We start from the raw sequence: 25,493 nt of genomic DNA, 5'->3' as shown, positions 1-25,493 counted from the left end.
CGTCCGCCTCGTGAGGCTTGGCCCCTCGCGAGGGTCTTGAGCTGCTGCTGCTGAAGATGGGTCGTACCAGGCCGTTGGTGGAGCCACGCTCAAGCCCACAGGTAGGCAAGTTTGGGCAATCCCGGCCCAGAACGCCGACAGTCAGTATTGGAGTTCTTCTCGGGTTAGGCTCAATACGTTTTTCAAGAGGCATGGGACTGTTGCTAGCGGAGGCGGTCTGACGGTGGACTAAGGGAGGCGGCATCAGGATGGTGGAGAGGCGCTCCAGTGTGTGGCGGAGGACCTGGTGGCGGCCGAAGGCTGGATGCACACGTCCTGTAGGAGGGAGGTCTGCATCTGCACCTTTGAATGTTTGAATTCACGTGAAAGCATAAATCCACCTTACCAAGCTAGCCTCGGACCAAACTGTGAGGAAAACCATATTGACAGCTAGATCAACTTAATACTACACATTAAATTTGGTAGTGCGATGTACCGTAAAAAGCTCTCCATTTTTTAAGTAACAGACCGATAAAAGTCATGACTAAAATGCAATATGAGATCCATAAATCAATGACACACTGTTTTAAAACGGGCTTCAAAATTTATGCAGGCCGAGATCGATATACCACGATTCGTGAGATCCTGTTTGCAGACTGCAAACACCTTCAAACAAATATGACAACTCTACTAAGGTTGCTATTAAGAGACAGGCAACATCGATATCACAGCATGTAGACGATCGGTGTCTTTATCTGTGTTTATTTAAGTATATTTAACCAAACGAACCATACATGCTCTTTGTATATCCATCTGTAACTATATCTGTTTTTTTCTGTATAAGATGGATTACAAGTTTACAACTACTTTCTGTAGAATGCATACCTAACACGAGAAGGACACGTCAGCGGAATGCGGCCCACGCCAATACGGCCGGCCGGCCCCGTCACCTATTTATACGGTCCCCATCTCTCCCACCCGATATCCCCTACGGCTTTTAGTGCGCCGTTCGAGCAAACAATCACAAAGCACACGACGCGCGCAGAGCAAGTCGGAGTCGGCAATGGCGGAGGGGAAGCCGCTGCTGCGGTCGTTCGTGGAGGTGCCGAGGGACTCGCACTTCCCCATCCAGAACCTCCCCTTCGGGGTCTTCCGCAGGAGGGGCCAGCCCGAGGGCCCGCCGCGCCCGGCGACGGCCATCGGGGACTTCGCGCTCGACCTCGCCGCCGTCTCCGCCGCCGGCCTCTTCGACGGGCCCCTCCTCTCCGCCTCCCCATGCTTCCACCAGGTACTCTGCCTGCCCATCTACCTGCTCCCCGTCATCTGCCTGAGATTGCTACTGATCTGATGCTTAGAGTAGAGCGAGCATAATTTTTGTAGTCCAACTGATTACCGGCGCAGCGATTGAATGCTTGGGGAATTAATCGAGTTGCCGAAGTTGTAGTAGTGACTAGCACTTTTTGATAATTGTAGTTGGTGATTTTATTCGGTGCTTAATTACTGCTGTGCGCGCGCAGGAAACGCTCAACATGTTCTTGGGGTTGGGCCGACCGGCGTGGAAGGAGGCGCGCGCCACGCTCCAGAAAATCCTCTCAGGTTCTCTTTGTTCCTCTTAGCTAACTTGGGTTGTGCTACTCCTTGATTTTACTTTGTTATTACTGTTCCATGGTAAGCATGGGCACGGCGTTGTGGGGAATAAGAGTCGTGATGCCAAGCTATTCAGCCCATAGTGATGTTTATCGTGTTTAATTATGCTGCTGATGTAATGTAGTAGTATGCCTTGTGAGCAAGCGCAAGTTTCAAACAGTTTTTCAGTATTTAGTTCTAATTTGGTCATGGTTTGGTTTTTGTTGATTATAGTCATCTGGTTTATCATGGCGCGAAGTAAAGTGCAAAGACGCTGAAGGAAATCTTTCCTAAAAAATTATTTCCTTGTTTCACTGTAGCTGATGAGCCGGTGCTGCGTGACAACGAGGCCTTGAGGAAGAACTGCCTTGTGCCAATGGTGAGCTTGACAGCCATCTGCCTCCCACCTTTTTTCTGGAGAAGCAAAGGAATATTTTATTTTTTGAATAAGAAACAAAGGAATATTGATGAAATTGCTGATGTTATGTTTCAACCTTGTAGAGTGATGTAGAGATGCTTCTTCCTATCACGGTAGGAGACTACACGGATTTCTTTTGTTCTGTGCACCACGCAAGGAACTGTGGATTCATCTTCCGTGGACCACAGACTCCAGTCAATCCGAATTGGTAATGTATTCTCTTTGACCATGCCCTGTCTCGATACAACTCGACGTTATGATCAAGTATGTCAAACAACTTAAGCTTAGGGATAGAATGCGCGTGAACTGTGTGCTTTTATGTTCTCCAGAAAATAAAAACTGTGCTTCTATGGACAATGCACTTGGTGCAATCTGATCCCAAAACATCTACTCCCTCCGTCCCATAATATAAGAATGGCTAATAAGAAGATTAGAGCCTGGCTAATAAGAAGATTCTTCATGATCCCAAAACATCTTCCGTGGAGTAAATTAGAGCCTGGCTAATAAGAAGATTCTTTTTTATGGTCATATGGCTATGTTTTTGCTTAAAGCTAAGCATACACAATACATTTTTTGTAATACTCATTTGCTCAAATTTCATTGGTTACAGATTTATAAAATTTGTGAAGTTGTGCTGCATGCTGTTCAGTCGTTTCTTAGCACACTTGTGCTCTAATAATACACAGGTATTCTTAATTCTGTCACTAACTGCAATATATTTTTGTTTCACTCAGGTTTCACTTACCAGTTGGTTACCATGGACGGGCATCATCTGTAATCATATCTGGAACAGACATTATTCGACCCAGGTACACATCCCAAAAGTTTTACATAGTTGTTTATGTAGTGTCCTGTCTGATTTAGTAGTAACCATTAGCCGTTTTCCAATTTCATTCACTTTCTGAAGTGCCTAATAGCCTGCCCCTTTGTCAAATTCACTATACTGTGCACTTTTTTGTTGCATTCGAACCTTCTGTCTCATGCTATAAATAGTATAACTTGATTATATATATGTGTGTGTGTGTGTGTGTGTGTGTGTGTGTGTGTGTGTTACACTGGAACCTCTATGACTTTTTTCTGTTCACTATCATTCACTTGATATCTTGATAATATTATCTTTGTCTGTTCTTGCTAGAGGACAAGGTCATCCAACAGGAAGCGCTCAACCTTATTTCGGTCCTTCTCAAAAGCTTGATTTTGAACTTGAGATGGTTAGCTTCTTACATATACCTCTTAAATGTAGTGCTTGATATTCTTGTGGTTATTGTCGACACATCTTCTCTAATTAACCAAATACTCTCTCCGTTCCTAAATATATGACCTTTTCGTAGTTCAAATTGAACTACCAAAACGTCATATATTTAGGAACGGAGGAAGTAATTAGTTTGCATTCATATCAAATTAACCTTGATTCACTAATGTCGTAACACTTGTTGCTTTCAGGCTGCCATTGTTGGACCAGGGAATGAACTGGGCAAACCTATTGATATTGCTGACGCTGAGGATCATATATTTGGCTTAGTGGTAATGAATGATTGGAGTGGTAAGTATCCTTTTCAATGTTACTTGTTCTAAATTGTTTGCCCACTGTGTCTGTTCTGACTTCTGTATACTATATTGCAGCCAGAGATATTCAAGCCTGGGAGACGATACCTCTTGGACCTTTCCTTGGCAAAAGCTTCAGTAAGACACCTGATATCATCAGTATTAATGTTTTTAGGATAAGCTTTGAATCACGTATTGTACAAAAGTTGAAATGCTGCATGTGTAATGTTTGTTTTCTACTGGGGTTCGTTTCTAGTTCAATTCTTCTCTTATTTCAGAGTTCTGTATCTCTTGCTATATGCAATCTTCTGCAGTGCTTCATGAAGAAGTACACTTTTCCCTAAATAACAGTCTCCCTTCCATTTTGTAAAATTTAATTTCTCTAGGTACATCTGTATCACCTTGGATTGTGACCCTGGATGCCCTGAAGCCTTTTGCCTGTGAGGCTCCTAAGCAGGTAAGCAATTTTTATTTTGTTATTACTAGTGCTATTTCTTTTGCTAATGAGCATTTTGTTCTCCTGTGAAGAACTAATTTGTTTTGTGTTACAGGAACCCGAACCTTTGCCTTACTTAGCTGAAAAGAATCATATAAACTATGACATTCCTCTTGAAGTACGATCTTGTCACATTATTGCCTTGTTGTTTTGTTTTTGCCGTTTCTTGTTGAAGTCAATCTGATTATTGCATTTTTTTTTCTGTGCAAGGCTTGGATTAAGCCCAAAGAGCAAAGTGAAGCATCAGTTGTCACAAAGACCAATTTCAAACATATGTAAGCACTCTGTTTACATGACTTTTTCCATCAATCTTCTTTGTACTACGTTTTAATTAGAGGCATAATTCAATCCATGGTGCATGCGTATTTTATTTCTTATTCAATCTGCTGGTTTTCTCCGTGTGTATATTCATAGTGTTTCCATTGGTTTTGTTACCAAATTCTCATTCCATTTAGTACTAGTAAATTAACGTGTTAAAATATGCCCGAAGTGCCCTTTTACCTCGGTGTGTAACCCATGCATACTCCTGTAAACTATTTTGCAGGTACTGGACTGTGACGCAGCAACTAGCACACCACACCGTGAATGGATGCAATCTGAGACCAGGGGACATGTTTGCGACTGGCACCCTCAGTGGACCTGTATGGAGTTAACCATTGCAAATATGAGTTACAAACATGCCAATCTGCAAATTACAGTACACATCGACACTGAACGACTCGCCTTGTTTCAGGAACCAGACTCTCTGGGATGTTTGCTGGAGATAACGTGGAACGGGCAGAAGGAGATATCAGTTGGGAATTCGATCCGCAAGTTCCTCCAAGATGGGGACGAAGTCATCTTGACAGGCTGTTGCAAGGTTCAGTGAACTGTCCTTTTTCTTTTCTTTTCCATCAGACATTATCGGTCTTGAAAATTTCGAAGATGATATGATGTGTGGATGTCATCTGTTTCTTCAGGGCGAGGACTACAACGTTGGATTCGGAACCTGCACGGGGAAGATTCTGCCGTCGCTTCCATGAGCCAAGATGGAGGATGGTCTTCAGTTCTTGGAACAAAGCAGGCACTGTGTTTAGCAAGCTGCCATGTATCTTGAAGGGCTCAGCAGTGGCGGTAAATAGTACTAGTAGCAATAAAATTGGGATGAATTCCCCCTAGTGGTGTGATAACATGATTACTTTTAGCCGCATTTCCTCGATGATATCGTTATTCTACCATATCGTTATTCTACCGTGCGTCATTTCGTTTTCTTCCTTCTTCTCCCCTGCAACACCGCAGGAGGATGCGATGTTGCGATTGTTCCGAAGTTTGTTTTGTTGGGTTTCGGCTGAGCAAGAGCAACGCAGACGCTAGGTAGATTGTGGTGGGTGCCTGGTAGCTAACTATCACCAGGGCCATGCCATCACGTAGTTAACATGCTTGAGCCAAATTCTTAAGAAAAAACAGACACTTGCTATCATTAACAAGTAAACTGTCAGCTGCTTACACCAGTTGATTTAAGTAAAACTGAAAACAAACGTATGATAATAGGAAGCGAAAAAGAAAGAAACAAAATTAATCAAATCAAATTAACAAAAGAAAGAATGAATCCGGGTGGGCGGGCGTGCGTGGCTTGAGTCAGAGGCATGCGAGCTCCTTGACGACGTTGACGGACTTGCCGACGGCGTTCTTGCAGACGGCCATGGTCTTGTTGTTGGTGCCGGTGTACTTGAGGTTGACGTTGACGAGCTGGAGGCCCTGGCAGGGCACGTTGTTGACGCAGTTGAGCGTGACGGCCTCCGGCGTCGCCGACGTCCCGACGATGTTCTTGAAGACGATGTCGGCGACGACCACCTTGGAGGCGCCGGGGGCCTTGGCGCAGATGTTGTTGGGGCAGTACTTCTGGTCGATGACGATGGGGTAGGAGACGTTGTCCATCCTCACGTCGTCGTACACGAAGCGGGTGGCCCGGAGCGCCGACTTGGAGTCCTCGTACGACTTGATCCGGAGCCCGTTGGTGGCGCCCTTGATGGTGCAGTTGGTCACCTGGATGTCCTCCACGTCCTTCTCGTCCTTGTACCGCCCCAGGCTGCCCACGCTGATCCCGTGGCCGGGGCCGCACCGGGAGCCGTGGATCTTGACGTGCTTGGTGCCGGGCCCGATGGAGATGCAGTCGTCGCCGACGCCGATGTTGGTCGCCTTGATGGTCACGTCCTCCGAGTCGCCCATGTGGATGCCGTCCGTGTTGGGGCTGTTCCCCGGCGCCGTGATCTCCACGTTCTCCACCAGCACCGACTTGCAGTTGAAGAGGTTGAGGTGGAAGAACTTTGCGTTCTTGAGCGTGATGCCACGGATCGTCGCGTTGTTCACGTAGTCCAGCACCAGGCTCTGCATGCACGCATGCATGCACCTCCGTCCGTCAGCGAAGTTCTGGTTAATGTCAATGCAAGAGAAGTAGAGAGCGTACGTTGGGGAGGATCTTGCAGTCGTAGTGCTTGCTGCACTGGTTCTTCTCCCACACGAGGGGGCCCTGGCCGTCGATGATGCCGTGGCCGTTGATGGCGAAGTTGTCCACGCGCATCACCTCGATCCAGTTCTTCTTGTAGGCGGTGAGGTCGCCGGTGCCCAGGAGGTTGCCGTCCAGCCGGATGATGATGGAGGAGGTGCAGGGGCCCGACAGCTCCAGTGCGCCCACCAGGAAGTTGCCCGGCGGGATCACGATCTTCTGCGTCCCCGTCGCCCCGCACGCGTTCTTCCACGCCTTCATCACCGCCTGCGTCGCGTCCGTCTTTCCGTCGCCCTTGGCCCCCAGCATCACGATGTCCAGGGGGCCCGCCGGCACCGACGGCGGCCCGCCGGCGGCCGGCCTCGGCTGGTACGGCGCCACGGCTGCCCACGCCGTGCTCCCGAGCAGCGCCAGCGCCACTGCCAGGGCGGTGGCGGCATTGCTTCTTCCCGCCGTCACCATCTTGATAGTGGCTGCGTGCCTTGGTCTCTGGCTGGGTATAGTGAGGCGAGAGGTGGACGGCGACGCTGGCCGCTTATATGCGGCGGAGGAGCGCTATGTTTAGCTACTCGGCAGTGCGTTTCGACGCTGGTCTTTGGCGCCAACGGACGCATGGCGTTGGCGGGGCCGCTCCCGACGATCGAGCGCGGCTGTCCGCTCCGTTTCCCCGATGTCGTCTCGTCTCCGTCTGACGGATTCCTCGCGCCATCGCACGCGCGTCCCCATCGCTATAGGTGCGGTGCGGTGAGGGAGGCAGGGTGGAAAACAGGTGGGGCTTGTTTGGTCGTAGGCACGAGTGGCGCCTCCCGTACTCCTGGTTGACTCTAAAACATGCGGCAAAAGCAGATACCATATCCAGTGCTAAGTGCTAACGTGAAAATAAAACGGTCAAATACTATCCTGAATGCTGCCAAATCATATTCATTACTGTACGAATAGGGTCTGGGGCAAAACCGTTTGATATCATCTTGGCCGTCAACGGCCGGACCCCTAAACCACTCGCATCCGTTCGAACGAGCGGTCTGGACCCAATTTATTATCCAATGCGGTACCCCATAAATCAGAGGGGCTTTGCGGGCGTCCGAACCGCTGTCACGCACGCGTCAGACACCCTGGCCCACTCGAAAACCTCTCCCGTGTCAGCACCCTTTCTCGCGCGACGCAGTTGCCACACATTCATGCTGTTCAGCCTCACTCTAGAGCGCCGGCGTCGCATTCATGACGACATTTAAACAGGCGCACCGCTTCCTGGTCTCCGTGGCCGTTCAAAGCCGGAGCAACGAGATTGGGCGGGACGGGATGGGACGGGATATAATCTACCACATTTCAAACGGGCTGCCCGACCGTTCGTCTTTCGGCATTAAACAGGCGTGCCAGCCGAGAAACCCACTTGAGCATCCTCATTCAAACACCCATCGCTTGGGCTGACCGGTGCCTGTTGTTTATACCTGACCACGCCGGCATGATCCGCACCACACCACCTCTGCTCCTGCTCCTCCTCACTACATCACCTTCACCATGACAGCGAGCTCTAGCACGTTGTGGCTAGCCTCACGACGGAGCAAAATCACGAAATAGTCGCCCTTGCGGTCGGCTAGTAGGGCCGCTGTGTGCAGCGGATAGAGGTTGGCATGCCGGGGAGCTCACCGAAGGTATCAGACGATGACCCGACGATGGAGGCCTTCGACGATGAGCCGGAGCCCCTGCCGCGCCGGTCCATGCCGACTTCGCCATGGAGAAGGCGCAGACGCACTTCAACGCCGTTATGGGGAAGGTGGAGCCAGTGCCAGCGTTCCGGCAGGCGCAGGAGGAGCAGTGCTACAACCTCAACCTCCTCGCACATCACCGGCTGGCGGAGGACCAGATCTATGATGAGTTCACGAGCGAGGAGGCCATGACAGCCATGGTGGCGGAAAACCCGAACTTCGTGAGGAACAGCGAGCGCTCTACAAGGTCGCGTGCAACGCTCGCGCGACGGCCACAACCATGGACGCAGGCAACTATGCGTCATTCACGCCGCCTGAGGGAGTCCTGGATTAGGGGGTGTCCGGATAGCCGGACTATACCTTCAGCCGGACTCCTGGACTATGAAGATACAAGATTGAAGACTGCGTCCCGTGTCCGGAAGGGACTTTCCTTGGCGTGGAAGGCAAGGTTGGCGATACGGATATGTAGATCTCCTACCATTGTAACCGACTCTATGTAACTCTAGCCCCCTCCGGTGTCTATATAAACCGGAGGGTTTAGTCCGTAGGAACAACAACAATCATACCATAGGCTAGCTTCTAGGGTTTAGCCTCCTTGATCTCGTGGTAGATCTACTCTTGTACTACCCATATCATCAATATTAATCAAGCAGGAGTAGGGTTTTACCTCCATCGAGAGGGCCCGAACCTGGGTAAAAATATCGTGTCCCTTGTCTCCTGTTACCATCCGCCTAGACGCACAGTTCGGGACCCCCTACCCGAGATCCGCCGGTTTTGACACCGACATTGGTGCTTTCATTGAGAGTTCCTCTGTGTCGTCACTTTTGGGGCCGATGGCTCCTCTGATCATCAACAACGACGCTGTCCAGGGTGAGACTTTTCTCCCCGGACAGATCTTCGTATCCGGCGGCTTCGCACTACGAGTCAATTCGCTTGACCATCTGGAGCAGATCGAAAGCTACGCCCCTGGCCATCAGGTCAGATTTGGAAGCTTAAACTACACGACGAACGACCGCGGAGACTTGCTCTTCAACGGATCTGAGCCACAACCAAATGCGCCGCACTGTCACGATGGGCATGATCTAGCTCTGCCGCCGAACAGTGCCCTGGAGGCCGCACCTGTGTCCGCTCCGACCCTTAGTTCGGAGCCGACCACACCGATCGAGGATTGGTGGTTAGACACCGCCTCGGGGGCTGCAATCTCTACGGCGATCAGGCCGAACACCAGCCTTTTCCTCTGCGATGCCCGTGACTCCAAGGTGCCGGACTCCTCTCCGGACTCCGAGCCTTCCATGCCCCTACCAATCGAATCCGAGTGGGCGCCGATCATGGAATTCACCGCCGCGGATATCTTTCAACACTGGCCCTTCGGCGACATTCTGAATTCACTCACGTCTCTCTCTTTGTCAGGAGAGTCCTGGACGGACTACGACTGGCAGGATTGGGATGCGGACGACGAAGAAATTCGATGCCCACCCACCACCCACTTCGTAGCCACTGTCGATAATTTAAACGACGTGCTCGACTTCGACTCCGAAGACACCGACGGTATGGACGACGATGTAGGAGACGAACATAAACCAACGCCTATAGGGCACTGGACAGCCACCTCATCTCATGATGTATACATGGTGGACACACCTAAAGGAAGCGACGACGAGGAACACAGGGATGCAACAAGGGATCATTCCCCCGAAAAGCAATCAAAGCGGCGACGTAAGTGCTGCTCCAAACCCCGCCTCGATAGAGATAGCAGCCATACAGACCCAGACGTAGAGCAGGACGAGCCGGCGGACGAAGAACATGCCTTCGAGCAAACATCCGAACAGGGCAACCTGGATAAACAAACCGAACAACCCGTCCCCGGCGAAAACAGCATTCCGGACAACCTTACGCCGGACAAGCTCATGGAGCAAAAGAATCTCCACAAAAGGCTCGTTGCCACTGCGCGTAGCCTGAAAAAGCGGAAGCGGAAGCTCAAAACTGCGGAAGATGCACTCAGAATCAGATGGAGCAAAGTACTCAACACTGCAGACAAATACGGCGGCAGTCGCCACACCAAAAGCTATCCAAAGCGAAAGCTACTGCCTGAATTTGACGAGGAGGCCATAAAGCCCCCGTAATCAAAAAATAAAAAAGCCACCCGGTCGGATAGACGACCCCATGGCCAGCATAGAGCGGCAAGCGGCGCCGCATACAAGCCGGCATGCGACCCACTCAAGGATTCGCATCAAAAAGATGGCCCAGCTAGATCTATCTATGGGCCAAGAAAGCAAGCTCTCGTAAGCTATGCAACACAACCAATATCCGAACATCACGGCACACCCAAATACAGGGGTGCCGCACACCCCCTATGTTTCACCGATGAGGTTCTGGACCATGAATTTCCAGCGGATTCAAGCCCGTAAACATAGAGGCGTATGACGAAATAATAGACCCTGGAGTCTGGATTGAGGATCATATCCTCCACATACACATGGCAAGAGGAGATGACCTCCACGCCATAAAATACTTACCCCTCAAGCTTAAAGGGCCAGCTCGGCATTGGCTCAAAAGCCTTCCCGAAAACACCATTGGAAGTTGGGAAGAGCTCGAGGACGCTTTTCACGCAAATTTTCAAGGGACCTATATCCGCCCTTCGAATGCAGATGATTTAAGTCACATAACCCAACAGCCCGGAGAGTCAGCCCGGAAAAATTCTGGAACCGATTCCTTACTAAAAAGAATCAGATAGTCGACTGTCCCGACGCCGAAGCCCTGGCAGCTTTTAAGCATAACGTTCAAGACGAATGGCTCGCCAGACACCTCGGCCAAGAAAAGCCAAAAACAATGGCCGCATTAACAAGCCTCATGACCCGCTTTTGCGCGGGAGAGGACAACTGGTTGGCACGATGCAGCACCAGCGACCCAAGTACATCCAAAGTTAGAGATGGAAACGGAAAACCCCGACACACCAAGGACCAACGCCGGAATAAGGGAAACAGCCCAAAGAGCACGGCAGTCAACGCCGGATTCAAAAGCTCGCGGCAAAACCAGAAAAAACCGCCCCTCCAGGATAACAGGGACGAGCTATCCAACCTAAACAAAATCTTGGACAGGATATGTCAAATACACAGTACTCTCGGGAAGCCTGCAAACCATACCCACGGAGATTGTTGGGTTTTCAAGCAATCCGGCAAACTCAATGCCGAATACGAGGGGCTCGACACACCAAGTGAGGACGGTGACGAACCCCACAAGCAGAGCACCAGGAAACAAAAGAATTTCCCACAAGAAGTCAAAACAGTAAACTCACTTCACGTGACAAAACAAGTGGCGCCCATAGAGATACGCGCCATACGGCCTATCCCAAAGGAGTCTCGCCAGTGATTGTTAAAACCGATCACCTTCGACCATCAGGATTACTCTAGAAGTATCCGGTACGCAGGCTGGACTGCCTTGGTATTAGATCCAATAATTGACGGACTCCACTTTACAAATGTCCTGATGGATGGCGGCAGCGGCCTAAACATGTTATATCAGGACACAATCCGCCGCATGGGGATAGACCCAACAAAAAATCGCCATGGCAACACCTCCTTTCAAGGAGTAACGCCAGGCCCGGTGGCCCACTACACGGGCTCTCTCCGGCTAGAACTTATGTTCGGCTCCCCCGACAACTTCCGTCGCAAAAGGCTAACCTTCCATATCGCCCCATTTTCAAGCAGCTATCAAGCACTACTGGGACGCGAAGCTTTCGCCCGCTTTAACGCAATACCGCATTATGCGTCTCTTATGCTCAAGATGCCCGGTCCACGAGGCATCATCTCATTAAAGGGAAAACATTGAGTGCGCCTCCCGCGCGGAAGACTGTGCGGCTGCCTTGACAGCCCCACAAAAAAACGGCTTCACCAGCCAAAACATCTAAACAGGTCATTAAGACCACGGACACGGCTAGACGAGTCCGACATAAACATATAATTGATAAAGGCATAATAGCCGTATACCCCTGTACTAGGGGCTCCGCGCATATAAAACAAGAGACAATCAAGCTCAATTTTACCCATTTCAATTTACACTTCGTTTATTTAGTATAACTTTTGTTCGGCACGGCCCTTTTTCAACTAAGTTCCTCTCTTTTACAGATGAACACCGTGTTGCGCCCGTCCAGAATACAGCACGACGGAGACACAGGCGCAGACGTGCAGCAGGGACCGTTCCAAGGATTATTTTCAGATTAAGACCTTGCGTAAACCTTTTTTACTGTCTCTTGTTGATACACAACCCCTGGTTTTTTGGTATAACCAAGGAGGAGGCTGGCGTCTTGGCATGTGGCCACGTCAGAAATTTGCCCGTACCTGGACACTAGGGGCTTATACCTAAGGGCGTTGACCCGCCCGACCTCATAAAGACCGAATACCTTAGGGAGTGTTCGGCGTCGCGAGTTTGGACTTATATGCATCAGCTCCGAATCATGTCTTTGATCAAATGTTGGGTTTGCCCGGCTCCTATGTTTTGGTGCCTTACGTTCCGCTCTATCGGCTAAGGCGGCACCAGGAGAACTACTGCGATTGTGCCCCGGTTCTCAGTAGAGAAAGCCGAAAACTGACTGTCATGATATAGCGTGAGACTGGTCAACCACTCGATGACTTACCGGAATCTATAGGATTCCTCCGCATTAACAAAGGGCCGTTTCCCAGCCAGGCACATACGCGCCCCGAATTCGGGCGAGCGCGGTCGCCACTAGGGGCTATCTAAGTAGCCTCATTGTCAAGCTCCTATGGCTAAGTGAAAGTGATAAAGCATTATAGTCCGATTGCCTAGTTCGCTGCGCTATCACCTCCTTTGTAGGACCAAGACGTTGGATCAAGTATGAAAATGCGCCTTCTGCGAACACCCCCGCATTATTTGCGTGGGGGCTAAAGCCGACGACTACCATCTTTTAGATTATATATACATATATCTTAAACGGCCGCACAGGAGGTGTTATAATACTTGCAGGCACAAGTATAAAAAGCTTCTACAATTTATCAAAATATTGTTTTACAATAACATATGCTATTCGAACATAGCATCCTTCGAGCACTGCGTCTCTATTACACGAGCGCCTTGCAGAACTTCCTGAAAATAGTGCTCGGCAGGTACTCGGCTTTCGTCCGAATCTCGGGATGCAACAGCGGTGGTCTCCATCTCCGCCCAGTATGTCTTGACACGGACAAGAGCCATCTGCGCACCCTCTATGCACGCTGACCTCTTCATTGCATTAATATGCGATACCGCTCCAAGGAACTGCTGCACCAAGTTGAAATAACTTTTCGGCTCTGGTCTCTTCGGCCACAGATGACTCATAACAGACTTCATGGCGATTCCGGACAACCTATTCAGCTCGGGCCATTCGGCCAGACGATCGGCTACCGACAGTGGACGCTCTGGATTGTGGAACTGCGACCAGAAGAGCTTCTCCACTTCACGATCTTCTTGATCTCGAAAGTGTTCGGTCGCATCAGCAGCACTCGCTGCCAAATCCAGATAGGTGTCCGCCGTACTCCACAACCGGTCTAACGGAGCATGTTTAGGATCACAAAACTTCCTCCGCAGCATAAAGGGCTTTCCAGCCGTGATCTCTCCGGCCTGACGTAGCTCCTCCTTCATAGCTCTCATCGTAGAGCGAGCATCCTTGGCATCTGCAACGGCCTTCTCCAGGTCCGTTTGTTCCGCCCGGTCTTCTTTTTCAAGAAGCTTGCAACGATCAGCAGCGCTCTTTAGCTTCACGGCCATCTCGGCCATTTCCTTCTTGCTTCGGCAGTGAGCAGCCTGTTCGGCTTTCAGCTCTTCAATTGCCTTTCCGGCAGCCGCATCACTTTTCCTGGCTTGCTCCTTGGCTCGGGCAAGTTCCGCCCAAAGATTCTCCATGGCAGCGGCACCATCTGCGTTAAGCACACACATTGTAAGATACTGGCATAAAGCTCCTCTTACTAGGTGCCGCCAGAGGAATTACATACCTTGTGCCTTGTCAAGCCGCTTGTTGATAAGCGTAATGTCGGCATCTGCAACGTCAAGTTGCCGCTTTAGCTCGGCAAATTCATCAGTCCGGCTAGCCACCGGACACTTTGCCACCTACGTATGAAGGTGGCATATTAGACCTGAGATTATGATCCTCTGCACGCCGTCACTTTTGACAACGCACAGAGTCTCAGGGGCTACTATCTACATAGGGCGCATCTTATTCATGCGCAACTGTCAAAAAGGGTGTATTATTTCGCGTACCTCAAAACCTGTCAGTAAACTTCTGATGGCCTCGTGCAATCCGCTTTCCGCGGCCGAAATCCTTTCAATCATCGTGCCCATCAACACGGTGCTCCTCTGAGATAGATGCTCGCCCTAGCAGATCCTTCAGCTCCTCCGACCGCGCACCGAACGGTGCCGGACTCGTCCTATGGCCTTTTTCGAAGGCCGGATGCGGAGAGCCTTGGGGGCCATATGGCTACCTTCCGGCCCTGCCAGATTCGAAGAAACCCTCCGCGACGATACCTCAGGGTCGCCCGCCTCGCGAGGCGGTACGGCAGGGGGAGGCGTTCCGCTCTCCATCATCTCCGAAAGAAGATCCCCCGAAGACGAGCTCTGCTGAGAAGGGCTGAGGTCCGAACTACAAGGTAAAATTTCAGTTACTCTTCTCAGATACAAAGCAAGGATTCCTCTCAAAGAAAAACTTCTCTCTACTTACGGCTCGATGGAGGGCTGATCCCCTTGAGGGCATAATTCGGCCGAGGTATCCCCCGGCTCAGGACCCTCTGACGAGGATTTCTTCCCCCGCTTTGAGGCCATGGTCTCCGGGCCTTCAGAGGCGGTCCTCTTCTTCCCCGGAGGAGAGGAACTTTCGATTCCTCCCTTCCGAACAGCCTCCTTCGAGGAGGCCGTAGTTTCCTTGTCCCCTCCCTTGCTTTCCTTCAAAGGCACAATCTTCAACATCCTGACTAGCACGGGATCCGGCGTGGTCTCGGGGAGGGGAGCCGGACACCTGATCATCTTTGCTTTCGCTATCCACTCCTGTTTAAAGGACAGCTCTTTTAGGGGCAAGTTTATGACAAATACACGGATGGCGAGTCCGGGCAGAAGGCTACTTACTTGAGTATCCGGTCGGTTGCAGCTCAGACCTGCGTCCTCGGTCAAGTCCGGACACATTGCGTGTGATCCGAAGAACAATTCATACATCTCCACGGGCGTCGCGCCCATAAAATGTTGGAGAGCCCGCGGTCCCTTCGAATTGAATTCCCACAAGCGAAGGGAGCGACGTTTGCCGGGCAGGGTTCGGCCAATCAGCATGACCTGCGTCACTTTGACCAGGCTGAGGTCTCTTTCTAAGAGATCCCTGATGCGGCCCTGCAACAAGGGCACGTCCTTGGATGGCCCCCAGTCTAGGCCTTTATTGACCCACGACGCTAGCTGTGCTGGGGGACCCGAGCGAAAGGCAGGTGGCGCCACCCACTTGGTGCCCCTGGGAGCGGTGATATAGAACCACTCTCGTTGCCATAAGCCGAGCTCCTCTTGAAAAGAGCCCTCGGGCCATGGAGCATCAACATTTTTGCTTATAATAGCACCTCCGCACTCCGCGTGCCGTCCCTCGATCATCTTCGGTTCTACTTTGAAGATCTTGAGCCATAGTCCGAAGTGGAGAGTAATACGGAGGAAGGCTTCACACACGACGATGAATGAGGAAATATGGAGGATGGACTCCGGAGCTAAGTCGTGAAATTCCAGCCCATAATAGAACATGAGCCCCCTCACGAAGGGATCCGTCGGGAAGCCTAGCCCCCGAAGGAAGTGAGACATGAACACCACACTCTCACCAGGCTTGGGAGTGGGAATGACCTGCCCTTGAGCGGGCAGCCTATGCGAAATTTCGCCGGCCAAAAACCTGGCCTCTCTCAACTTTAGCACGTCCTCCTCCGTGACGGAGGAGGGCATCCATCGGCCTCGAAGGTCGGAACCGGACATTGTCGAAGATCCGAAGCGCCTGAAATCTGGAGCCTTGGGTATTGGAACTCGAGGCGAAGAGCGAACTCGTTTGAGATTGAAAGAAAGGAGTAAGGCCTTGGTCTCTTTATAAGAGGTTGAATACCAAGGGCCCTCCCCGTGACCGTTTGGGACTCGCCTTTGATCGAGAAAACATACCAACAGGCACGACTGGGTTACCCACGTCCGTATTGATGAGAATCCCGTAAATAAAGGGAACACGATCTCTGTTTTGAAAGGACGTGTCAAGGAAACCGCCTCGCTAAACGCGCTGAGGCGGGACAATAAAAACGATTCGTATAAAGGCTTGGCCGTGGTGTGATGTCACGCTACGGAATACGTCAGCAGATTAGATTTGTGTAAATATTATTCTCTCTATGGCAATATGTGGAAACTTATTTTGCAAAGCCGGACACTATCCTTGTGTTCGAAATCTTCTACGAAGTACTTGGAGGAGGAACCCGCCTTGCAATGCCGAAGACAATCTGCGCGCCAGACTCGTCGTCATTGAAGCCTGGTTCAGGGGCTACTGAGAGAGTCCTGGATTAGGGGGTGTCCGGATAGCAGGACTATACCTTCAGTCGGACTCCTGGACTATGAAGATACAAGATTGAAGACTTCGTCCCGTTTCCGGAAGGGACTTTCCTTGGCGTGGAAGGCAAGGTTGGCGATACGGATATGTAGATCTCCTACCATTGTAACCGACTCTGTGTAACCCTAGCCCCCTCCGGTGTCTATATAAACCGAAGGGTTTAGTCCGTAGGAACAATAACAATCATACCATAGGCTAGCTTCTAGGGTTTAGCCTTCTTGATCTCGTGGTAGATCTACTCTTGTACTACCCATATCATCAATATTAATCAAGCAGGAGTAGGATTTTACCTCCATCGAAAGGGCCCGAACCTGGATAAAAACATCGTGTCCCTTGTCTCCTGTTACCATCCGCCTAGACGCACAGTTCGGGACCCCCTACCCGAGATCCGCCGGTTTTGACACCGACACCGCCAACTAGTCCCGTTGGCGCCACGAGGCTGGCCCATCCATATTCATCGCCAACCTCACCTCCACTGGCGACGGCTAGGTCGCGGACTGCGACAAGGAGCAGGGCATGCGAGACAGCGACACCTTGTATCCCATGTCCTATGCCGATGACCGCAACTAAACTTCCGTGGCTCACGGCCGTCGGACGTGAACACGAAGGAGAACAACGAAGGAGAACAACAAGGACTTGGAGGTCGGACACTTTCTAGGGCTCATGGCTACTGGTGAAGATTTAGACAGTTAACTTCCGAATGCTTTTGTTTATTGAAGTATGTCAAAAATGTAATAAATTTAATCCGGTTTAAATGGAAATCGTCCAGTTTGCATAAACATAGTCCAATTTGTTCAAATCAGTTTTGAAATGTATATGTGTACGATTGGATTGCCGACATCAGTGTCCGCACCCGCAGATTGGTCCGGACCAGTCTGCGGACAAATACAATGTCCGTTTTGAGAGTCTGTTAGCCAATGATGGAACAATCTGATGAATAGTTCCGTTTCAAGGATAAACCTCCCATATTATTATAAAAAAAAGTCATTCCACACAAAAGGAAAAGGGTTGCGTGAAATTACATATGCACACGAATCAATCAGGAGGGCCACAGCAAACAGGGCGTTTTCAATAGGCGTCAGTTCAAGGTGCATGCCAGCAAATAGCTGCAGCCCACACCAGGTTCGAGCAACAGTTTCACCAGGTTCGAGCAACGTTGACAGCAACAGTTTCGTCAGTAGCACCGCGAGACGGAGGCCAGAACGGGTGTGTGCTCCTCACACCAGGTTCGAGCCACCATCGCCGGGCCCTGCCGTCATCGGCACCTCCTCGACGTGCAACGGCTTCTTGTAGAGCTGGAGCAGCAGCGACGAGCAGACGACGCTCACCGATGAGGCGGCCATGCAGGCCCCGGCGAGCCACGGGGGGAGCCGGATGCCCGTGAACGGGAACAGGACGCCGGCGGCGATCGGCATGCCCAGGACATTGTAGCCCAGGGCCCAGACGTAGTTGAGCCGGATCTTGGCGAGGGTCTTCCGCGAGAGGTCGATTGCCGTGATCACGTCCACTAGGCTGCTCTTCATCAAGACGATGTCAGCGGCCTCGATGGCGACGTCTGTGCCCGCGCCGATGGCCATGCCCACGTCCGCTGCGGCCAGGGCCGGCGAGTCGTTCACCCCGTCGCCGACCATCGCCACGGCAAGTCCTTGCGTCTGTGCAGGAATGGAGTAAGCAGGAATGCAAAATGTAATGCCAGGTAATAGTCCCTGCCGAAAAGAGAAAAGACCGTCGTACCTGCAAGTCCTTGATCTTCTCAGCTTTTCCAACTGGATCAATCTCAGCAAATACGGTGCTGATCCCGACTTGCTTTGCTATGGATTTGGCTGTAGCCCAGTTGTCGCCCGTCACCATGATGCTTGTGATGCCCATTGAGCTAAGGTGTGAAATGACGCGTCCTGCCTCAGGCTTCAGAGGATCCGATACGGCAAGAGCTCCGCAGATAACCCTATCGATCGCAACAAGCACACAGGTCCTGGCAAGATCCTCCATTTCAGACATGTATTCCTCCACTTCAGAGCTCATTGGAGCTTCAAATTCTTGCATGAGCCGTTTGTTCCCAACCAAAACCAGCTTGCCTTCAACATTCGCGCTGACCCCTGCCCCTGGATGCACCTCAAAATCTTTGGAATCCATCATATGATCACTCGGAGATCCATATTGTTCTCTGAGCTTCTTTGTGTATTCAACAATAGCCTTTGATAGAGGATGCTCACTGTTTGCCTGACAAAGTCACAATTTTTCAAGTTAAAGAGAAAATTAGAGCCAGACACCCAAAAAAGGAGGGAAAAAAAGTTTATAACAACAGAATAATAATAACTAGGAACGTATCATATGGTGTCTGCCAACATAAATGCGGAAAATGACAAGTGGTTAACAAACCAACCTCAGCACTGGCAGTTAAATCACACAATTCTAGAAGTGGTATCTTGGAGAAGGTCTTTGTTTGAACAACAGAAGGTTTACCCTTAGTCAGGGTTCCAGTTTTATCAAATATGATAGTTTTAATCTGCAAACAGAGAGATCAAAACGGTGGTCCAGTGTGTGTTAGTATACCACAGTAGAATTTATATGGAGAAGAAAAACATACTCCTTACACTGGAGTCTGTATCGCACGAGCACACACACACACACACACACACACACACACACAAGCTAGCACAAAAAGTCTCAAGATTACCTTGTGAGCTTTCTCAAGTGCATTGCCACCTTTGATAAGAACACCTAGAGAAGCACCTTTTCCAGTAGCAACCATAACAGCAGTTGGGGTAGCTAATCCCAGAGCACACGGGCATGCAACGACTAGGACAGATATTCCAAACTGCAGAGCAAGCTCAAAACTATCCATTGCCTTTGGAATCCATTGCTGAGGGTAGAGGTGAAGTTGCCCGGGTATGAACCAGCCAAGCCATGTAAGAAATGCAGCCACCACAACCTTAAAATGAGAAGAAACAATCAATATGAGAAAGGTTTTCTCTCAAGAGATAACCTGGCAGCAAATATCATACTAGAACATTTGTACGTATCAAGCAGGGTATGATTTCCCACAATGAACCTACTGTTTACTGCTGGAAAACTAATCAGCTCAGTAAAGAACAAGGTTAAACTAGATAGTTACTAAATCAAATAAACAAATTTGATCTTGACAAGTTCACAAAACAGGAGTATACAATAGAACCCGGGTAGCCAGCCGGTAGCACATACAAGGTCTTCAGCTCAATGCTAGCCGAGTCTAGGCTGACTACTCATATCGGTCATGTACATCACATTCGCATAACGTTGATACCGACAAACTACTACTGTAACCAATTATGAACCACAAGGGTAGGTAATTTCTGACCATGCTCTGATTATGCAAAAGATGATGCAGAGCAACATAGCAGGAGCAAATTTAAGGAGAAAATAACAGATAACTTACAGTTGGAACAAAAAACCGTGAAATCTTGTCTGCCAACCGCTGTACTGGAGCTCTTGCAAGTTGAGCAGCTTCAACTAGCTGGACTATCTGTGACAGAGCCGTCTCTGACCCAACATGGGTGGCCTTAACAATTATGAAACCATTATCGTTTACAGTACCACCAATAACCTTTAAAGAAGACGATTGAAGCATCAGGACAGTACATGATAAATAACATCAGATAAGGCAATCCGAATCCAAAAATACCAACCTTATCTCCCGGTTTCTTTGCAATGGGCCTTGCTTCCCCAGTTATCATACTTTCATTAACATGGCTTTGGCCTTTGATGACAACACCATCAACTGGGACCTTTTCACCAGGGACAATCTTAATGAAATCGTTTCTTTGAAGTAACTGGGTACTGATCTCCACTTCTGAAATGACACTTCCATCCTTTTCCAGTGTGAGAAGTACAGCTGTTTCTGGTGCAAGTTCTGTCAGCTTTGACAAAGCATCTGATGTCTTCCCCTTTGCCACCACCTCAAGGTATTTTCCCAGCAATATAAAAGATACCAACATCGAACTAGTTTCAAAAAGATCTTGTCCTTCAAACGTGTCTGATGTTAGTGCCTTCACAATAATGTACACAGAATAGAAGTACGCAGCATTTGTTCCCAAAGCAACCAGCACATCCATGTTAGAGTACCCTCGCTTCAGTGCATGGTAAGCTCCAACGTAAAATCTGACAATTATCGATACAAAGTGAAATACGTAAGACACATGCTGTAGCATAAGATTGCAGTGAAGAAATTGTAAAGCAGCATCGTTTGACAACTTTTGCAGTACTTCTATCATTCCCAAACAGCATGATACCTTTATATAATTGCATTTTTGAAACAAAAGAGCTTAACATTTTTTCAAAGAGAAGGAATCAACATCAAGATGTTGTTGCCAGGTTGAGACTGTACCTCCAACCAATAATGAACTGAACTGGAGAACATAGCAACCACCGCAGTAGCATACCTACCGTCATGTTGTTGTAGATTTTATAAAACAGCCAATCTCCAGAAGGAGGGAGCATGGGCAGAACCATCGCGAACAGGAACACAGGAACTGAAAAGAGGCAACTCCAAAGAAATTGGTTCCTGTAACTCATAATTTCATGGTGGCGTTCTACTTCTCTTTGCTTTGGTGGTGAGTACAAGCTGGCATTAAAGCATTTAGGGGGTTCTGCAGCATCCTGAATGCGCTGAATAAGTAATCGTGGACCAGTGACATCAGGGTCATATGCAACTGTAACTGTTTGACCTGATGTATCCCATTCAACATTATTCACTCCCTCTACAGTTTCCAGTACCGACTGAATGAGTTTGGTGTCTTCTGGAGAACTCACACCCTCAAGTTTTAGATGCATTTTGTTCACATCGTCCCCATAACTAATGAGATCAGCTCCAAATCCAGCATCCTCAATAGCCTCGATTAGTAAATCACGGCTGGTAATATTTGGATCAAAGTGCACCTTGGCTTCCTCTAGGGCAAGCCCCACTGCAGCTTTTTTAACTCCAGGTACCATCAGAAGTGCCCGTTCAATAGATTCAGAGCAGCTTGTACATGCCATTCCTTTTATCCGGAGCCTGCATACGGCAATTTCTTGTTCTTGGAGTTCATCGACCTCAAAGTTGATATCCCCAATAGCTTCTTTTATGGTTCTTGCCTGTGAGAACAAGAATCTTAACTGAGAAAATATAGCAAATTATACCAACGGTGCAGCATTTTCGGCATTACTTTGTGGAGAATGCATCAATGCAGACTCGAGTTTACTGAACTGAAAGTGCATGCTCATAAATATAAATCTACTAAAATTGCTAGTAAAAATCACAGTATGAAGAAAGAAAGGCTACATTGTTCCTTGGCAGTTCATTTATGCTCAAAATTCTCTAAGAATATATAATTGAGGTATACTCATCGTGGAGATGATATAGTTCCTCGGCAATTCATTTATGAACTAAACTATCTGACAATGTTTGACAGTCCAATGATTGGGCAGTTGCTGTCAAGAGATTGGCCCACACCAACAAAAGGTAGTTAAAATAGTTGGTGGTACAAAGGTGTGGGCCTTAAAACTGAATATCAAGGGAAAGATAAGATAAAGTTGACCTGGCAGCTAAATGAGGATTTGTAGGACAAAATTCATCTCCTGGAACCAAACATTTCCCGTTTACACTAAATACATGTGCAAATATGTCCCTAGTGAAAACTGATAACTTGGATTAACAACAGGACAAAAAGAAGCTACCACATGTATTTGGCATCCCTCTTTTTACCCCATTTATGACAATATGCAGATATTTCCATAGTAAGTACTAAGGACCTCCATATTGAAAAAATAAAAAATACAGTGATGAGAAGACGAGCATCAGCTCAAGGAAATCTTACATCGGTCTCCTCTGGGCTGTACTGAACAACAGCCTGGCCCTGAAGGGTTGAGACCTGGATGCTCTCGACCCCCTTCAATCCTGCCACCACCGTCTCTATCGAGACGGCACAGGAACCGCATGACATGCCCCGGACATTGAACATGACCTTCCTTGTAGTCCTCTCCTTCCGCGGGGACACCCTGGCGGCGGCGGCAGAAGCGCCATCGGCCGCATGGAGAAGCGGCTCCTTGAGATGGCTCTCTCCATTCTGCTCCATTCCTGTTGCAGAATTGGTCAGAACAACATCATGGCAGTAGCAGAGCATCAAGAACCCACGTCCAAGTCACTCGTCAGAACCTATTAATGGAGTGCAATTACTGTTCTTCTATCTATGTGACAGAGTGGCGGCAGCAATCTGCATTAGAAGTACAGACAGCCTAAGGTTTGGACAAACCATGAACACGGTAAAATCAAGGTGACTGGTACTAAGCAGAGCTGCTGCTTTCCCCCAAATCTTCAGCCAAATAACAGCGTGTTAAATTGCGAAACATTAGTTTTCTCAACGATTTGTTTTTACCCATAAATCATGCAGCAGATTTTGCCCCGCGCCCAAACCAAACCAAAGGAACTCGCGTGCAAGTTTGAAGTATCAGAAACAACCACCACTGACGCGCGCGCAAACAGCTCTAGGCACCAAATTTAACAGGGAAACTGAAAATAAAAAAAATACTGGGGCGGCAACTCCACAGAACCGCGTACCAGAGAGCGGAATCCAAAAAACCCACGAGACAAACAACCAAAAAGCTCAGCGGTGGCGGCGGCGGGGGGCGGTGGTTACCTCTGTATCCGGCGACGGAAGGGGCTGCAGAGGAGGCTGCGGCGGGCTCTAGGGTTCGCCCGCACGCGCGCGCGGCTGTGGAGGGATTAGGGGACGGGCGGGGAGGGTCTAGAAGACGCGGAGGCGCGGGGGGAGGCGGCGTGAAGCAGGCCGCCCGCGGCAAGAGGACTGGAGGAGGCGGCGACGAGGGCGAGGTGGCCGGGCACTCTGGCCGCCTGTAGTCCTTGTTTGTTTTATAAATTTTGATTTGACGACTCGTTCGGATTTGCTGCAATTTCGATGGGAATGCGGTGGCTTTTGCGGGTTTTATTTGGCTCCGGTGGCGTTTGAGGTTTGAGTTTGATTTGGTTTTGGATTCCCTCGGTCGGGTCGTTGGTGGCCATCGCTTTCGCCGCTCCTTTTCTATCCTCCTCCGTGTTTTTTGGTTCTTGCCCACTCGTCTTTCAGTTTTTGCCCGTATGCCCCTCTGAAGCATCTCCACCTTTTGAAACTCTGCACATATTTCTTTTTATGGTAATATGTGTCTCATTTATATCTTAAGGATCACAGTACAAGTTACGTACAAATATCTTTTACACAAAGGAACGACGGTTAAGAAGTAAAATTACAATCCAAGACACATAATCCTCACATCAACAGTTTAACACCCATCACCTGCCTCTGAAACCACCACAACAACAACCAAAGAAAAAAATAACGGATCATCTTCACACCTAAACTCGAAGTGGCTCCATCGCAGATAAGCTTTGTGAACCTCCAAGGTGACTCACGAAAGATGAAATCATTACCGTTGAACGTGTCAGATCGCGGCAACACCTCAGACACGCCATTAAACTCCAGATCTGGCACCTCTACACGATTAAGAGCATCTCTAGCAGACCCCGCAAAAATCCGACCCGCAAAACGCGTTTGCAGCTCGCGGAAAAACGACTTTGCGGGCAGGCGCGGACGGGCGCAGAGGCAGACCCTGCAAAACGGACCCGTATAAAAGGATATTCGCGGAATATGCTCTTTTACGGGCTGGCTTTGCGGGGTCTGGTCTACCGCCGGCCCGCAAATCCTAAATTTGCATCTCAATTTGACACAAGATAATGCATTTCTTTACTTTTTCAACAACATTGGATACATAGGGCATCACCAAATCTTTACTAGAATAGTAAGACCAAAGAAAACAAGCACCACAATTATGCATTTTAGAAGATTTCCAACTTTCATAACTGCTCCCACTAGTTGGACCAATATATTCCCCATGCATTCATTATTGATCTGTGGATTCTTGATTTTGCATTCTTCATTCTTCTTTTTTGATTCTAAAGAAGTAGACGCTTCTTCCCCTCTAGTTGCACATGCAACCGCTTCACTGCCATATGTCTATTAAGTTTCTTTCTATTAATAAGTCAATGTATTCGCCTTCCCAAAACCAAAACGAGCATCCATCTTCCTACACACATGATGATGTTCGAAATGATCTATCACAATTAAACCAAAGAATGCAGTGCCAAAGCCGAATGAAAAAACCACGTACCCCGTCGTTTTCGCATTTGAAGAACACCCATCCGGGGTGCTTCGGCATGCCCAAAATTAGCCACAGCACTGTCCGCGTGCAGTCGTCACACTGTATGAGTGGCATCGGCGAGCCACGGAGCCTCTGCGCGAGCGCCGAGCCCGATGGACGGCCGGCCGAATCCATGCCAGCAAACCGGCGGCGGCAGCGACGGGACGAACCCGTACCTGCATGTGGCGATGGGACTTTGCCGGGGCTGCACGAGGTGCTCCCCGACCATTCCGTCGCTTGGCGCAGCCACCGGCGGCCGGAAAAGCCAAATCCGACCGCCCGCGACGAAGGGCCGCAGATCTGCAACTTTCTGGCCCGCCGACGCAGAAGGGGGCGGAGCGCAACCTCGTGCGTGTGGCGTCCTTTCGGCGTGATCCCACCGGCTACTTTCGCCGGAATCGTGGGCGGCGACCCGGCACCGGGGCGAGGGGGAGAGGGGAGGTGGTAGG

General features: G+C 49.5%; 3 protein-coding genes across 3 annotated transcripts; 1 reads left to right on the top strand and 2 right to left on the bottom strand.

Moving 5' to 3' along the window:
* The first annotated feature begins 964 nt into the window (after positions 1–964).
* LOC119316389 (fumarylacetoacetase-like) lies at positions 965–5,304 on the top strand. The gene is made up of 14 exons (XM_037590707.1): positions 965–1,267; positions 1,497–1,575; positions 1,926–1,984; positions 2,107–2,231; positions 2,758–2,832; positions 3,159–3,234; positions 3,467–3,566; positions 3,647–3,706; positions 3,955–4,025; positions 4,120–4,182; positions 4,275–4,339; positions 4,609–4,705; positions 4,798–4,923; positions 5,024–5,304. The coding sequence occupies exons 1-14, from the start codon at positions 1,043–1,045 to the stop codon at positions 5,084–5,086; spliced, it is 1,284 nt and encodes a 427-aa protein (XP_037446604.1). The 5' UTR covers positions 965–1,042; the 3' UTR covers positions 5,087–5,304.
* Positions 5,305–5,496: 192 nt separating this feature from the next.
* LOC119318945 (exopolygalacturonase-like) lies at positions 5,497–6,873 on the bottom strand. Its single transcript, XM_037593490.1, has 2 exons — positions 6,511–6,873; positions 5,497–6,431 (listed from the first exon to the last, which is right to left on the bottom strand). Exons 1-2 carry the CDS (start codon positions 6,856–6,858, stop codon positions 5,682–5,684), a joined length of 1,098 nt encoding a protein of 365 aa, XP_037449387.1. The 5' UTR covers positions 6,859–6,873; the 3' UTR covers positions 5,497–5,681.
* A 10,912-nt stretch (positions 6,874–17,785) lies between these two features.
* On the bottom strand, positions 17,786–23,799 carry LOC119316388 (copper-transporting ATPase HMA4). The gene is made up of 9 exons (XM_037590706.1): positions 23,490–23,799; positions 22,671–22,930; positions 21,203–21,948; positions 20,505–20,976; positions 20,255–20,422; positions 19,517–19,771; positions 19,223–19,345; positions 18,574–19,059; positions 17,786–18,491 (listed from the first exon to the last, which is right to left on the bottom strand). The coding sequence occupies exons 2-9, from the start codon at positions 22,926–22,928 to the stop codon at positions 18,057–18,059; spliced, it is 2,943 nt and encodes a 980-aa protein (XP_037446603.1). The 5' UTR covers positions 22,929–22,930; positions 23,490–23,799; the 3' UTR covers positions 17,786–18,056.
* Between the last annotated feature and the right edge of the window lie 1,694 nt (positions 23,800–25,493).

Source organism: Triticum dicoccoides, chromosome 6A (assembly GCF_002162155.2).
Source record: "Triticum dicoccoides isolate Atlit2015 ecotype Zavitan chromosome 6A, WEW_v2.0, whole genome shotgun sequence".
NCBI classification, from domain to species: domain Eukaryota; kingdom Viridiplantae; phylum Streptophyta; class Magnoliopsida; order Poales; family Poaceae; genus Triticum; species Triticum dicoccoides.
This window is presented reverse-complemented; position numbering and strand designations above follow the sequence as displayed.